The sequence below is a fragment of the Synchiropus splendidus genome, chromosome 18 (genome assembly GCF_027744825.2).
Source record: "Synchiropus splendidus isolate RoL2022-P1 chromosome 18, RoL_Sspl_1.0, whole genome shotgun sequence".
NCBI lineage: Eukaryota > Metazoa > Chordata > Actinopteri > Syngnathiformes > Callionymidae > Synchiropus > Synchiropus splendidus.
The window spans coordinates 4,767,572-4,783,639 of record NC_071351.1 but is presented as its reverse complement, the minus strand read 5'-3'; the positions used below and the strand labels follow the sequence as shown (position 1 = coordinate 4,783,639).

The window sequence follows — 16,068 nt, the reverse complement described above, 5'->3', positions numbered from 1 at the left end:
CCAGTTAAGATCTCAACTAAAATGTTACGTTTAACCTTTTATGAGAGGCCGTTTTCCAACTGAGCTCGGGGTTATGTAGAACATCCGATTGAGCTGGGTGTCGCAAAACAATCGCCAAAGAAAAGGAAAAACAAATATCATCTGATGCTAAAAATGCTTCCTAATGCCAACTTTAGTTGAACAAAGCAGGGATCAGGTTTATAGCAGGGAGAAATAATTGAGGCGTGCAACAAAATGTTTAACGGACAAATTTCACATACAATTCTGACTGGTTTTACGCCAATATTGTTTTTATTTTATTATATTTTTTAGAGTACAAAAATGTTTAGTTCGAGCACGACTGTTCCTCCAACTCTTCACTCTCAAGTTATTCTCGAACGTCTTCTACTTATCCATCTACAGATCAACAGACATCGATTGCACATTAAATTACATCAGTGTTGTTATTTTTTTTATATGCATTTAATTTTAAATCAAAATCCCACTTTATGACTATTTAGAACCAAACCACCAGATAAACCTCCGGCTTTGCAATTCACAAAATGACCAACAGATGGCGACAGATCCGAGTTAATGTTTTAAAATAAGGTGATCCAAGCATGTTTTTTATATTCGTCGACAATAGTTTTGGTTCGACAATTAAAAAAGAAAAATCTGCCCTTAATTGGAGGGTAGAAAGATTAACCAAACAACAAAGATTTATCAGGTGTGAGGTGACAAACTTGTGTTTTCGATCTATGCTGTGTGTGTGTGTCCTTCCATAGCATTATAAGGATTGAGAAGCAAACATAGGTGACATATAAGGTTCTATTTTATTCAGAATCTTGGACAATCCGTCATCCATTCATACACCTCTGATTTCACTTTTAAAACAACTTCATTAGGTGATAAAACTGTACAATTAGAAAATACTGACATCATTTCAAACGTGTACCAACAGGACTCACCTGGCAAGCATCATGAATTATCTTAAAAAAATAGACTCCTAAACAAACAGCTCAGCTTGAGGTTCTCTGACACAACAGACGTCATAATTCACAGTATGGGAAAACAGAATTTGAAACAATAATCACAAGGTGAAATCATTTCCAACGCAGAAAGAGAGTTCAACTAAAACTGAAGAGTAAAAGTGACTAAATACACTCGATTAAAGAATAAATAACACAAGGTGGCCGCGGGCACAGTTCCAGTGTCCGGTGATAGTTTAAAAATAAATTAAGATTTTGTCCGATCCATTCATCACCGCGTTGCACCACACACCTGCCTGTTATTGCAGCTGCACAGGGGAGGACCAACGCGTCCGTAAAAATCCCTGGCAACCTCCAGTGTTTCATCACAAGAGTTCACTGCTCACAGAGACCAGTGTCGTCATGATTGTATACAGCCTGCCGGCACATTTTCACCTTCAGAATCACACAAATAAAAGGAATGTTAAAAACTCCAGACGGCAAAAGATGAATTTGTTAGCACCCGATGACCTACATTTCTGAGTGCTTTCATCAGCGCATTCATATTCATATTTTTTTTTTTAACTTCCAAACTGCTCTTCGGGGCATTTTAGGCATCTTAAATGTGACCTCAATTATTCCAGTCATTCAGAAGATTCCACTTTCAGTCACGATAATAATTGATTGTCCAAGAGCAAGAGGAACTTTTCATATGTAAACCTTCCAGGAAACATCCAAGTGAACTCTGGACTCCCAAGATTACCAGAAGCTCTTTCGCACACAGGCGAGGAGCAACGGTCAGAAGATGTCGCTCTGTCCTTCTCAGCACGGCCACAGTGTGGCGTGCTTCACCAACTAGACAGAACACACTCCTATACGAGAAAAAGAAAAGCTGCTCCCAAAGCCATTCATCAAATTACCTACAGAAAGGATTTAAAATGTCGTTTCAGGTGCAAAACTAATGTACACTTCAGCTCAACTCAGACAACAGCTGCATCATGTGGCGAAGGTAAGAGTGAGTTTCCAGTGCTTGATCCTGATGTTTTCATAGCTGAGCCACGGAATTATTGAAAGAAAAGCAAGTGCTTCAGGTGGATTAGAATAAGGTGTGCATGCATGAGTGTCGGGGCCAGGCGTGTGGACGCGGGTCACTGTTATGGCACTCCTACAACGTGGCAGGTCAGAGGCGGCGCAGACACAAGACAGGAGGAGATCAAGACATTACAGGGTGATGACGGTGCCGTCCTCCTCCAGACTCCGCCTCTCCATGACCCTGTCAGGCGGAGGAGTGTCCGCAGCGCCCCTGGCGTTGCTCAGCGACCAGCTGCTGGCGCTGGCGGGCAGCGTACCGTTGGTGTTGATGGACAGCGTGGACGCGGCGGCAGCTCGGAGGTTCAGATGAGGCTCGTAGCGAGGCAGCGACGGCGTGCGGCTCAGCGGCTCCATTTCATCTCCCACCTCGATCACCAGGTCCTCCTCCTCCTCCTCGCTGTCCAGCTCCCCCACAGGAAAGTTCTGGATGATGTGTGAAGGCACCGAGGCAGAGGCACCAGCAGAGGAGTAGCCGTAGTAGCTGGCGCCGCTGTCCGAGGAGCGGCCCGAGCTGCCGGACGCCGCCCCGCCTCCTCCGCCACCGCCGCGGACGACATTGTTCCTTTGGTTGGCGGGTTTCACTGTGATGATGAGGTTGTGGCTGTTGGCGATCATCATGTCCGTCACCTGATCCAGCGACTTCCCCACCACCTCGATGCCGTTCACCTCCAGCACCTCGTCGTTCACGGCCAGCAGCCCGGTGCTCTCAGCCAGGCCGCCCGGCACCATGCGAGAGATGAAGATGCCCGGGACCTTCTCCAGGCCCTGCGGAGTGACCCGCACGCTGGAGCCATCGCGGATGTAGAAGCCCAGCGGCTTCTCCTGGCCATGCTTGTACAGGCGGACGCGCCGGTGCGTCTCAGGTAAGATGTCCACGTCGATAATAGAGGAGACGGGACGGAAGTCTTTTGGGAGGCTGATGATGACCTGGGGCTTCTTCCTGTTCGCGTCAGGCCGCAAGAGGACTGCAGAGAGGACGTTGTTTTTCTTCCTGGTTAGTGAGTCTGTACCAAACGCGGTGTAGTCGGCTTCCTCTGCGAAGGCAGAGAAAAGAGAAGTTCAGCAAAGATTGAATAGAGAAGAGGAAGAGAGGTGTCACACAAGCACATTTGAATGATCATCTCTGCAAGGGGTCAGTGCAACCGACTTCCTGCAAAGCCCATGAAGCCCGTGACCGTGGAGAGACTGACACACTCATGCAACAAATGATGTGAAGACAGCAACAACATACAACATACAGGACCATTTGCTTCCACATCTGGATCCAACTGCTGCAGCAGCAGAGAGCGTCTAAATAGAACCCCACCAACCTCGTGAGAGGTTCGTTAAAACAAGGTGGTGCTTGCACATGTGGTTTGACAGGCATTTCATCGACTGCTGCGGGAAAGTTTGTTCGATTTTGAAGGGAAATGAAGCAGCAGTTGTGCCACAAGCGACTGCTTGCAGGTGATGTAGACTTTACTCAGTCCTAACTGTGTGACATGCCTTAATACCTAACCAGCCGCTAAACATTAACTGCGGATGGATTTCAGTTCCATCTCAGCCAAACTTTGAACTATCTCCTCTGAAATACATTTCCGGTGCCACCGGCTTTATTTATAGAACGCTGTTCTATAAATAAAGCACACTTTCTTTGTCCCTACTTCAGTGTAGATGAGTGTCGGCCGAGCAAGATTCCCACTCTCGGGATGAGACAGGTTTGCGTCCCCACCACTCCCCTCTCGTCCTTCACAGTGCAACAAAGGGTCAATTGTCCTGTGGAAGATTGACAGTCTCGCGTTTCAGTTCCCAGAAGGCACCAGTCCAGTGTGCACACTTGAGACCAGAGCTGGTCCTCAAAACAAAATATCCTCCCATGTATAATCCCAGAAATATAGCCTGACATTCTGACCACGTAGGACTGTTCTCAGTCAAAGTACTTGAGTTCCTCAGTTCCTCAGCAACCTCAGCTTGCTTTCTTTATCAGTATAAACAAAAAAGTGTGACATTAACAAAGGTTATGAACCAGATTCCATCACTAGAATCTGACTCAGCAGGTCAGGCTTTTTAAAATATGGTCACTAACCAGGAAATTGCAGTCAGTTATTGTTTGTATAACGCACCACACCAAACACATGAAAATGCTCTGCCAAATACACACAGTGTGATGCAACTGTCAAACACACAGACAACAGGAATGCAGTCACACGCTGTTAATACACAACTGGAAGGAACATCTGTGGCTGTAGAGTATGTATCAATGAACAATGAAACCCAACACCTTTGCAACATATACCGCCATTACTCCTCATTTAAGAACAGGAGAAGAGCTCTTAGATAAATTGGCTCCCGATGCCTCCAGGCAAGCGCCACACAAACACACACTGTTCCTGGCCAGTCCAAACACAATCTAGCAGAGGGTCCCAATGCATTAATGTGAATACCCTTCCACCTCCTGGTGGCGGGTTGCCCCTTCCCTTCACCAGACAATACTTAATGTAAATAAAGAGGTTCAATTCAACGGTTTGGCACACAACCCATTTAGGTTTGGAAAGGTGTTTGGTTCAACTGGACATACTAGTGTTAGTCGTTGCATAAGAATCATAAAAGTGCCTTTTCTGCCTTCAGTTTCACCACCTATAAAAACAAAAAGCTACTGGTTTTCAATTGCCAGATTCACTTGTTTACCTTTATTTTGCACGGGAAACAGATTTTAACACGATAATATTTCCAGAGACATCCCTCATGGTTCTTTGCAGGTTCGCCATTCCAGCTGTGCAGCGGCTGCTTTGCTTTCCCACACAAGAGATGGTGAAGAGCAAAGATGCGAAGCAGAGGAGCAGAAAATAACAGACCAACACGTTCACAGAGGACAAGGCAGCTGAGAAAACCAAACTACTACCTTAGTGCCACCCAGAGTGGAGACCTAAAACGGTTACGACTATGGGAGACAAATTCATATTTCTCACAGCCACCTAGACGTTAATAACCAATATATTAACACTTGCAGTTTGCAAACTCAATGCTTGACACCATGGTAATAAAAAAAGTGTTAAGACATAGGCACATTTCTGTGTCAAGAAAAACACAACCACAGATCAATGAAATGCATTAAATGAAGCAATGAGAAAATAAATAATAAAAACTCACTCATGCAAACGCATGTAACTGATCCCCACGGTTGTATTCAACAACTCAAAGACATTGCACATTACTAACTTATCCGAACATTTTAGTACTTTAGTACTACCTTATGGTCATAGTGTAAAAGTTATTCATAGTCTTGCCCTTGTTTGTATATAACTATGGCAGAGAGTACGAGGATTCTGTGTTGACTACTGTCCACACCACATTAATATTGCATTTAATGAGAGTCATTAAGCAGCGTAAACATGATGCCATTTCAAAACAGATAACGTGCCACAAATGACACTTCAGATAAACAGTGGCCACTCCTGACGCTCTCGTAAAAGAAGGCGCCAGACTCAACGTTGAGGTGTGCTCGTGCATGTGGCTCCTCACGTTGGCAGAGCAAATACTTTGGCACGACCACTACAGCTCAGGTGTGTGACACGGTACAGGCAACAGAAGGTGACGCATGTCACTTGTTGGACTCATTTTAGATGAGGAAGACAAATCTGGAGTTCACCAAGCTTAATAAAAATGCAACAGGTGACAAGAGACAAGCACATGTCAGTCACCTGGCCCTACTCGTTCAGCTACTGGGGGAATCTGTAACCTAAAAGTGACTGTGAGGTACATCAGTCGCATCCGCCACCACTTCGGAGACATTACACTGTGACCAACTGTAAACATGACCTGCAGCTATGTAATATTGAGACAAAGATCAGCACCAAGCTGGGCCTATTCTGAGCATGTAAACATGGTGAGTGGAAACAGTCAAAATGAATAAATGCCCGCCGACTCTGAAGGTGCACGACACACACATCGAATGTGAGACAGGAAGCCACTCCGGCTGAGCATCATCGTTTTATTGGACTGGGAAAGGAAACCGGAGTGAAAGGAAACCCAAGATGCCTTAACATGAACCAAGTCTCGTGTTCCACGGGAATAAATTAGGAACCTGCAAAAGTGCCTCGGAGAGAATTTTGATCTTGCATCTAGTTAGCAACCCCACCTTCTTTTTAATTCATGATCATTCATTTTTCATCACCACTTTCTTCATGCACTTATCCACTGCCAGGTATTGGCTGTGTTTGTTTTCTTTTATTATTAGTATGATTAGAATTATGATTCTTTTTTTTAAACACTTTGTGCAGTCTAATCTGCCCCTGAATCCTCACACAGCAACACGTGAAGCCACCCAACACTACAGCTGTGCCTGCACATACTCCCCACTTTAGGGGGAGTATTCTAATAAACACTCCTCACAGAGTAATTAAAATGTGATTGAACTGAAGTCTGAAGTCCAGGTGGGCGGAGATACCATGGGGTTACTGCTGTAGCACATCTCGCTGCTCACATGGACGTGACTGTTTACCAAATTTCAGCGTGGAATTATAGCTAATGAACTAAAACAGGGAAAGCACAGCCACAAAAGTTGGAAATATAGCCCCTTGAACTTTAACATCACAACACAAAAACAATCACCATTTGGATTCTTTTACTTAGTCATGGGTCTGGAATACTGAAGTCAAATATATCAATGAGTCGCGGGTTATCTTGCAGAAAACTGGTTTGTCAAGGTGGCGACCAGAGGGACAGAGCATCAGGTAAGTTGAAAGTGGAGCGCAGTATGCATGCCAGACCAGTAAGTGGTGCTGTTCTCTCTTACTGCAAATAGTTATTTAGAAAGCAGTCTTTGTTAATGGAGTTTACTGAAATAATAGGTCTTTTTTAATCGTAACGTGGGCAATCTCAGCAAAACAGATCACGCACAGTGCTTTCCCAAATACACGGTGGAGAATATACAGTGAGACGCCTAAAAATGCAGTATTACAATAACTTTTCACAACTTTTACTTCCTTGTACTGAAATGAGTCAGCGAAACCCGATACTGTGTGCAGGTGACACAACACACACTATCACCATTCCCAGATAACTGGAGGAAAACTACCGGTCGAGCAACTTTCAGTGAGAAAAAATGTCTATTATGTGAAGGCATTTTCGTAAACATTGTCTATCAACAGCTGACTCGATGAACAAGGTGGCGTCATGTGCAAATCAGATTTGCCAAACATGTTCTGGCTGGTTATAGTGGACGTCTAAACAGTCCACAGGTCAAACAAAGGAGGAAGAAAACCTGCAGTCCAGATAAGAGCGTGAAGGCTCTGGTGTTCTGGTAACAGTCAAGATTGTTGATGACAAGCCTGAATGTGCAGCACAGTCGGTGCCTCGCTGCTCCTGACACAGAACGATACAAGGGGGGAGACGGGGTGAGTTCAGGAGTGAAACTGTGTGTGGGTCTTGGAGTCACCCTACTGCTGAAATAAGGCGTGAGTGATGTAAAGCAAACCCGCACAAGTCCTGCCAGAAGGAAGAAGAAGAAAGGGAAGACAAAAGAGTGAAGAGCTTTCCGGAGGGCTTCTATTCTTAGTGTGGAGAGCACATTTCCCAAGCACAGCCCAGATAAAAGCACCTTAATGGAGTTGATAAGAGAAGGAAGCAGGAGGATGAAGCAAGAAGGCAGAGAAGCAAAGAGACAGCGAGAAAGCTACATTCCATAAGGCTGCTGCGAAGACCAGACGGAAGTGGAAATGTTGCACAACAGTTATCAAGTTTTCCAAATGATGACTGAAATAAAGTTATTAATTCAATTATTAAATTACCACTGTTTTGTGTTTGTGCAAATTCTTCAGACTTCAGTGTGAGACCTGCACTCAAGCAAATCACGGATGGAACTGACGAAATATTATTACTTAGCAGCTGATTTCCATGAGTTCAGAGAATTCATTTTGGAGACAAGTAAAACAGTTGGAAAGTTAATATTTATAGGGTTCATTAAACACACAATTGAGCATTCCATGTGTTTGCCTTCTTGGACTGCAACCGAAAACAACATTGTTTTTGTGGAGGTTCTCCTGAGACCCAGGTCCGAAAGCAGCTGTAGACGCAGAGGTTGAAATCATTGAAAAATACAGAAATTTGAGTTCAAATAGAAATGAGCTTCAATATATATATACATACATTCAGTATTATGGAATGTGTTAATATCTTAATATTTTCATGCTAAATGCTTGAATCGCTTATAAAAGTGTCGGTTGGACTCCTCTTTGTTAAAGGAACAATGATTCCTTCTGGAATTGATTTATCGTAGAAAATTCACAAATTCTGGAGAGAAAAAGTTGCGTCTTTGTTACTTTGCCTCATTCATTCATCTTTAAGAAGCAATTATTCACTGGCGAAGGCAATAATGGAGTGCAGCCTCCCACAGTCTGCCCCCTCCCCACCTCCTTCAGTCAGCTTCACTCCAAGTGCCGTAGCGTGTCAGTGTTTCCTTTCGCTGCACATGTACTTTTAGCTGTGTGCTTCTCCATCTCTCGACTATCGGTGGCTGATCCAGGCTCTGCCGTGGTGGGTCTGCTCTGACCCACTGTCCTGTCCAATCCAGCAAGCAGAGATGATCAGAGGCTGGACGCATTCCACCCTCCATTCTCCAACTTCTCTTCCTTTCTTCCACTTTTCTCTCATCCAATTTCCCCAGCATGGGCCTCCCTCTGCATTCCTCCCTCACTAATACTATTCCTGCTATCCTCTGCCTCACTCATGCTGCATTCCTATCACTCTTGAGCTACTCCCTCTCCTCTCCCGCATCTCTAATTACATGCCGTGCTCCAACAATGTCTCATACACTGTTCCTCTTTTTAATGCCCTCGCTGGCTCATCCTTCCATCACTTGCGTGGCTCAGATAGTCTCCTCCGCCACATGACTCCCACAGGGCGAGGAATCTTGCTAATCACTTACAGCATCCCAGGCAATAGCTCAGAGTCAGGAAGAACAAAACGGTTGCCTTGTACCCCTGTATGGAGCTAGATCATGGCCAAAGTGTGAAGACTTCACACCATCACCCTCCCAAAAATACAAAAAAAAGTGGATCATACTGACATTTTTACCTCCTTTATTTCCCTCAATTCAAAACTATAGATGCTGAATACCAACCTCACCAACGCTCCATTGGCAAATTATTAAACTGGCAGGGGCGACTAGCCCCAGCGATAATTTCAGGGATGGTCATGAACTTTTGCATTGTACACATACTTTACTTTGAATGACTCACGCTCACAATGGTTACTCATTCCACATGGAAAACCAAGCGCTGGGACTTTCAGGTGAGGCTTTATGAACCATTCAGGGCTGATACTGTGACGAAGACACACCCAGACGGGGAATGAAAAGCAAAATACACCTGATGGATGACAGAAGGAGAACTGTATGGGCGAGCGTTCCCTGGCGCATGAAAAGTTCTGGATGACTGATAAAGACAAACAACCCCAGCTCAGGAAAATTCCAATATGAGATTGTCCATCTGGAGGTTTTCTCAGCTCCAAGGCTATAAAGCGATGACTATTATCTCAATACACATTCTCAGGAATAAAAACCATACATTTTCAATTTAAAAAAACTCAGTAACTCACTAATACTCAGTAGTTTTGCAGATATTCTCCTGTTCCAGCAGAACTGTCTCATAGTTGCTAAACTATGATCACCAACACGCCACAATAAACCAGCTTTGTGGGGACAGTGTATTCATTCGGGAATTCATGTGGGTCTCCACAACAAGAATGGACGTATTAACTGAGCGAGGGTCAGAACATCTCCACAGAAACTCACAATCCCATGGCTCATTTGGGAGTCAGTGTGACTTTAAAAAATGAATTCAAATGCAGAGCTTCTCCATGAGATTTGATCTGACTGAATGAAACGTTGTGTCACAGGCAGACTGACTGACCATCGGTAACATCTGTGCCAATTGTCCTGAAACATCTTCATACTAACTCATATGATTCAACATTGAGCCAGTGAGTTTCTCTAGCAGTCCCAGAGATGAGTCTTTTGTGTCTATTTAATGGATAAATGTGTCTATTTAATGGATAAATGGCTGGATAAAGATGAGCCTGGTGCTTGCACAAACACATTCAAGGAAGGACAGATGTGTTGGGGACAAGCGTTCGTGTTCTCCAGCGCAAGTGCTCACTGGACGGTTCCCAGAATGCTTTGGATCTCCTGTCAGCTTTAAAGAGACAGCAGCACTTGTAATCCAACTGTACATTGGCTGCTATTCAATGCTGCCATGACGACTAGTAAACAGAGGACGTCACACAGCCAGCTCCAGTCGTACATTGTTCATAGAGATTAGGTGGAGAGTGATGTGTGGGATTTTTAGGAAGCAGAGAGTCATGGCTGAGGCAGACGTCACAGCCGATTTCCGTGGGATAAACAATCACGCGCACGTGATGTGCAACACACACACACTGTTTAAAAACAGAGGTTAAACAAGACCCCAGTCCAGGAACAGATCCTGAAGGAAGGTCGAGTTCCCATCTCACCAAACTGAACAAGATGTATGTTGGTGCACCGTTCAGTAAAATGACATGACAGACTTGAATTCATGCGTGTACAAAGATGATTCTGAATGAATTAATGTGTTCGTTGCTGGATCTGATCAAAGTTGTACGATCTGTTTGTAGACTCAAGTGGATCAAGCCAATAAAACTGATTGGATTTAGATCACGTCCATGCGTGATATCATCATGTTTGGGGCGTCTTGAAGCATCTTATTTAGAACGTATCAGTGTCCTCTCAAAACAAGGCACAGACGTGACCATGCGTTAAGGGGTCTCAGCTTTGTTCGGACACCAGTCTCCACTTGGGAAGCTGGGTCTCATTTGAAGGAGGAGGGACAGTCGGTTTTGTCTGTTTGCCTCGGTCACATGTTGAGAAGAACAAATAGTGTAACCTCGGCTTGCCGTGTTGAAAGAAGCAGGTAGCTTGCTACAGTAACTTGATCCTGCCAGATGACTTTTCTTACTATTTTTTTTTTACATTTTATTTTCATCTCTGCAGCGACCCTTTGTTTCCTTGTGTTCTCGTCTACTGTTCCTCGGCTAGTAATTCATTCATAACTGGTCTCAAGGTTTCCCCAAGGATTTTTTGAAACTGTAGCAGATCAGCATCAGTGCATCACTAACTTAAATATTATTTTAAGTTTCAAGTAATTGTTTGGAAAACTTCAAGTGCATGGCTGTTATACATGAAGACACGTATTGATGGATGAGGGGGACCTCTTAAATTGATTGTTGCAGCCAAAGATACTTGATTTTTCTAGATTTTTTTTTTTTAGATTGAGGTCAAAATGGCTATCATTTATGGCCATGGAACAAATAAGGACCTTTGCAAATTAGCTTGTAAAAAACTAGCATCACTTTTTAGCCTAAAAAAGCTGCATCAATTTTAACAAAATCTGCTTTATTTGCAGAAAGCAATGATTATTTCATTGCAAAGAACACACACAGACACATAGAGTAGCTAAATGAATAAATCTACATGCTAAACAGAAAATGATGATAAAATAAGTACAACTTTTCCTGATGATGTTCCGTGAGTAGCTTCCGGGCAGCGTGTCGTGAGCACTCATTGCTTTGTTACGTAGCTCCTCATGGGGGCGGAGACTGACTGAGGTTCGGATGGGCGGAGTCTGAGAGCTAAAGGTGGGAAATATTTGTGTGTATGAGCAGAATGTTCGGAACATCTCAATGTTAGCAACTGCTGAGATGTTGCACAGAGTCGGGACGTAGACTGTCAGAAATAGTGCAATCCAGCGGTCGGCCATGTTTGTTTACATTGACCCTGTGTAGTGTTCGGGTGACGTCGGGCGCGCTGCACGAGAGAGCGCCACTTTTTATTTTTTCCACTTCTTAATATGACTAATAAAACATTTATTTTGGGGCGTGATATCCCTAGCTAACACAGCAGAGCACTGACTCAAGCCAAATAAGCTGCTCTCCTCAATCACAGGTTACATCCATGATTCATTGTCATATACTAAATTATTTATGCCCTATGAATTATTTCATTTCAGTTTTTTCCAACTTTCAGCCAAATTTTTTTTTGATGAGAGGATAAGTAAGATCAGAGCTGCATGTATATGCATCATACATAAGCACATGGCAAACAAAGAGAGCATCAGTCAGTGTGACGAGTGACAAGGTGTTGGTCCTCGACCTCCCACACCTCAATCAGCCATTAACCGACTGTAAAACAATAAGCACAGATAACTCGCGCCAGCAAATACGTAACAAACGCCGCATGAGCTGACAATGCAACTGCAGCCTCTTAAGCAGCTGGCCCGTCTGATTAGCAAAGAAGTGGTGCGTGTCGGGGGAAGGTTGCAAGTGTGTGTCGCTGAAATCAGGGTGTAGCAACGGCACGGGCTGAGCGGACATGTGCGCCGCTCGCTCGCGTCCACGACCATGCTTCCTGGGCTTGCCTGTTGTGTGCCCAGAGCCCAGTGTGGGGCGGCCGTCTGGAGCGTGTAATTGAAACACAGTCCCACGCAGAGCAACACAGTGACCCCACTAATCTCCTCCTGACAAAGTGGCTTAGCTTCTATAGGGTCATATGGCACCGGGACACAGCTTAGAAACACAGCGGCGCACGCGGCTGCAAACCGCCCCAACAGACGGAGGGACCCCTCGTCCCACCCCAACAGCGGATCAGCACACACACACTTAAAAAGCCAATATCAGCAACCTCAAAATAACTCAGCAAGAGGTCATACAAGGTCAAAACTCCTGTAAGACACTGAAGACTTGGCAACATGTGCCCACCATTAAATAAGATGCGTCACTGCGGGTGGCTTATGACAGTAAACAATGTAATACATGGTCAATAAGTGTATGCCTCGGAGATCAGGACGGTCTTACACTTGGTTTTCCTTGGCACTCGCCCAACACTAACACTAAGTTTCAAGTGCGTACGTAAACATGATCATGTTGTCTTGGTTAAGATGCAACATATGAAATAAAACAAAAAAAACATTGAACAGTTGATGCAGGAGAACCAAGAAACCTCAAGACACAAAACCTACGGTGGCTCAGAGGGTCATTTCTACACACATTTCACAAGCAGACTTTCCAAACAGAGATTGTTTTTTTTCCTTTACCACGGACATTCTTACCTTTTCTCTGCAGGAACAACCGCAGCAGAGGGCTGGCAGTGGAGATGGCCTTGTGGTAGTTGTCGTCATTATTGATGGGCAGCAGGTCGCCATGGACGTCGGCGTACCCCACCAGCAACTCCACGTTGGGAATTCGATGGACATGCTGCAGCAAACCGTAGAACTCATCGAAGCGCCCCGGCTTGGAACGATCCAGCGAGAACCGACGGAACTCTGCACCAAACTGAGGAAGACATGAGCGGCGGTTTAGCAAAAAGGCAACTGAAGAAAACCACTCCCTCATGGGGACAGAGTGAGCGATAAATGGTGGACTGTGGCGTCACTGTTGTCTCATGGGTTCCAATCAGAAATATTGCATGTTAATGACTCTGGACTTCCAGGAAGACTGCAGTCATGCGCATGACATGTACAGAGAGAAGAGGTAACCACTGCCCACAGCAAAGATGAGGAGCAAGTTACAGGTCATGATTTACTACTGCAAAAACAAATGGAGCAACAACATCTACAAAGGTTGTGCTGAAATAGCTGTGTGTCGTACATGTGTTCCGCACCAACACAGGCCTTAACATGAAGTGTTTTCAATCATCAGACTAAAACTAAAGACAGCACTTCACCGACGCTTGGACACCTTGAAAGGAGAGACCGTATGGTGGAGCTCATAGGTCAAGACACTGGGCCATGGATGTGGGCTAGGAAGAGAACACTTAGGTGCACGGTCGAGCAAAGGAGGAAGAAGGGTAACTAGTGGCAACCACTGATGGGAAATGCCCAAAGAAGAGGAAGAAAAAAAGACATTACAAACATGATACCATGTTGACATGACGACAATACACTTCTTAAAGGGCAATTTTGAAGCTTGCTATGTATTTAATGTCAGAATTCAGATAATGATTGTGTTGGGAGGCATTTTTTTTTCAACCCAAGAGACAATATTATAGAACTATATTCTTGACACTTACCTCAGATTTACATAGCGGTTGTTTTGCCCTGCTATTTGTTAGCCCCTAAAGTTTTCCCTTGACTTGATTTTAATCCAGTAAAAACAGCTACAAGAGTAGATATTTACTCATCTTAAAGTACAATTTCGCATGGCACATCTACCAAAATAAAGTAGATTGTGCTGTGTCTTCGCTCACTGGTTTCATAGCATGAGTTAAGATATAATATGTATGATATTTAAAGAGTTGGACATGGACCGTTTAGATAACTGTGACCGTTTGACCTCGGTCCGTAGTTGACATTACAATTAAACTAACTTTGTTTTGGCCAAGACACGTCGGGTCAGAAGACAGTGGCCCCTCAGAAGAGGCTGAGGTGTCGTCACCAGCCCACTGGCGTCCCTGTTTGTAGTCCCACCGGGCCGTACTGCACCTGTGCGCGCAGTCAGAAACTACCGAGCTATTTACCGCTTTCAACCGAGCTCAATTGAGGGAAAAACAAGTTATGTAAACGTCCCGCGGCGATAGAGCATATTCTAACTCCATCTGACACACAGTCTGAGTCAATATTTGGTGAACAAGTGGAACGCGTCGGCGGGACAGGTGAGCCTCCACCTTGGAACTAACTTAGCTGCCTGGATTAGCAACAACGGACGCGAGGCGCACGGAACCGACACCAGTTCGGCATGAAAAGTTGGGTCCGCACCTTGCTCTTCACCTCCACGGCACTGAGAGAACGGCTGCTCGGCACTCGGTGGTTCTTGTTCATGGCTAGCAGCGGGAGCCCTGCCGCTCCTGCCGCTGCTTCTCTCCGAGAGAATTCTCCGGGGGTTGCGAGCTAGAATCCCAGCAAAACGTCTCTTCCGTGTCCCCAAAAGTCCTCGCCGTGGAAGCAGACTGGTGGACCCTCCGCCGAGCTGCTACGCGGACCCTACCAACTTGTGTCTGGCCGTTATAGTCCTCTGGTGATTCTCCGCCGCTTCTGTGCCTGGAGAGTAGTGACCAAGCAAGCTTCACAATAAAAGCCGCTTCAAAATAAGAGTATGCAGAAGACTGACGAGAGCACAATGTGATTCAAAATCTTAATTTGATATATATATGTATAATTACATATATATGTAATTATATATATATATATATATATATATATATATATATATATATATATAAAGCAAATTACTTTCTCCCTAGTCACAATTGAGGTTCATGGGAGTTTTATATATATATATATAGATATATATATATATGCTTATTTTAAATCCCACAAAATTACAAAGCATATGTAACTTGGTAAAATGTATTTTGAAATGGCTTCCATCTAAAGAATTATAATTTATTATTCAGCACGCAAAACCATCACATATTTACAGAACTCAGCCGCTTGTTTGACCATCTCCAAATTAAGTAATTCTAATAGAAGAGAAGCGGATTTAAAAAAAAAACCTAACGCGTGTATGGAGTGGATTTTGGAATTAAAAACACCTCGTTGTTCACTGAGAATGAGTCACATAATGCGTGCTTACAGCACACTTAACGTACTGTTTTGTTAAACATAATAGTCGAGTTTATAGTGTAAATATTAAACAACAACAAAATACAAACACAATTTAATTTCTCCGTTTTTATTTGAGAAGGGCGTTTAAAAACAACCATTACGTTGTAATATGGTGCCATCTAGTGGTCAAAGAACATAGTGCCACAAATAAAGGCGATGCAACGCCAAAAAAAAATAAAAACTAGAACAAAACGAAATAAATCCGGATTCCCGTTGTAAAATCAATTTGTTTCAAAGAAAAAAGCGGTCACAGCTATTTTAAAAAAGAATAATTAAAAATCGTTTTAATACTGTTTTACACGCCAAGTCGTCACCAGCTTATGTGAGGTCAAAGTGAAAACTCGAGTGAGCAGCGATAGCAAATGTGATTCAGTCCCTCGTGATCATCTCGTTTAAAAATACTGAACAAGGTTTCACTG

The 16,068-nt window shown here is 44.0% G+C and overlaps 1 protein-coding gene across 1 annotated transcript; it reads right to left on the bottom strand.

Moving 5' to 3' along the window:
- Positions 1–540: 540 nt before the first annotated feature.
- Positions 541–15,099, bottom strand: pard6b (par-6 partitioning defective 6 homolog beta (C. elegans)). The gene is made up of 3 exons (XM_053850269.1): positions 14,801–15,099; positions 13,157–13,379; positions 541–3,073 (listed from the first exon to the last, which is right to left on the bottom strand). The coding sequence occupies exons 1-3, from the start codon at positions 14,861–14,863 to the stop codon at positions 2,169–2,171; spliced, it is 1,191 nt and encodes a 396-aa protein (XP_053706244.1). The 5' UTR covers positions 14,864–15,099; the 3' UTR covers positions 541–2,168.
- Positions 15,100–16,068: the final 969 nt, after the last annotated feature.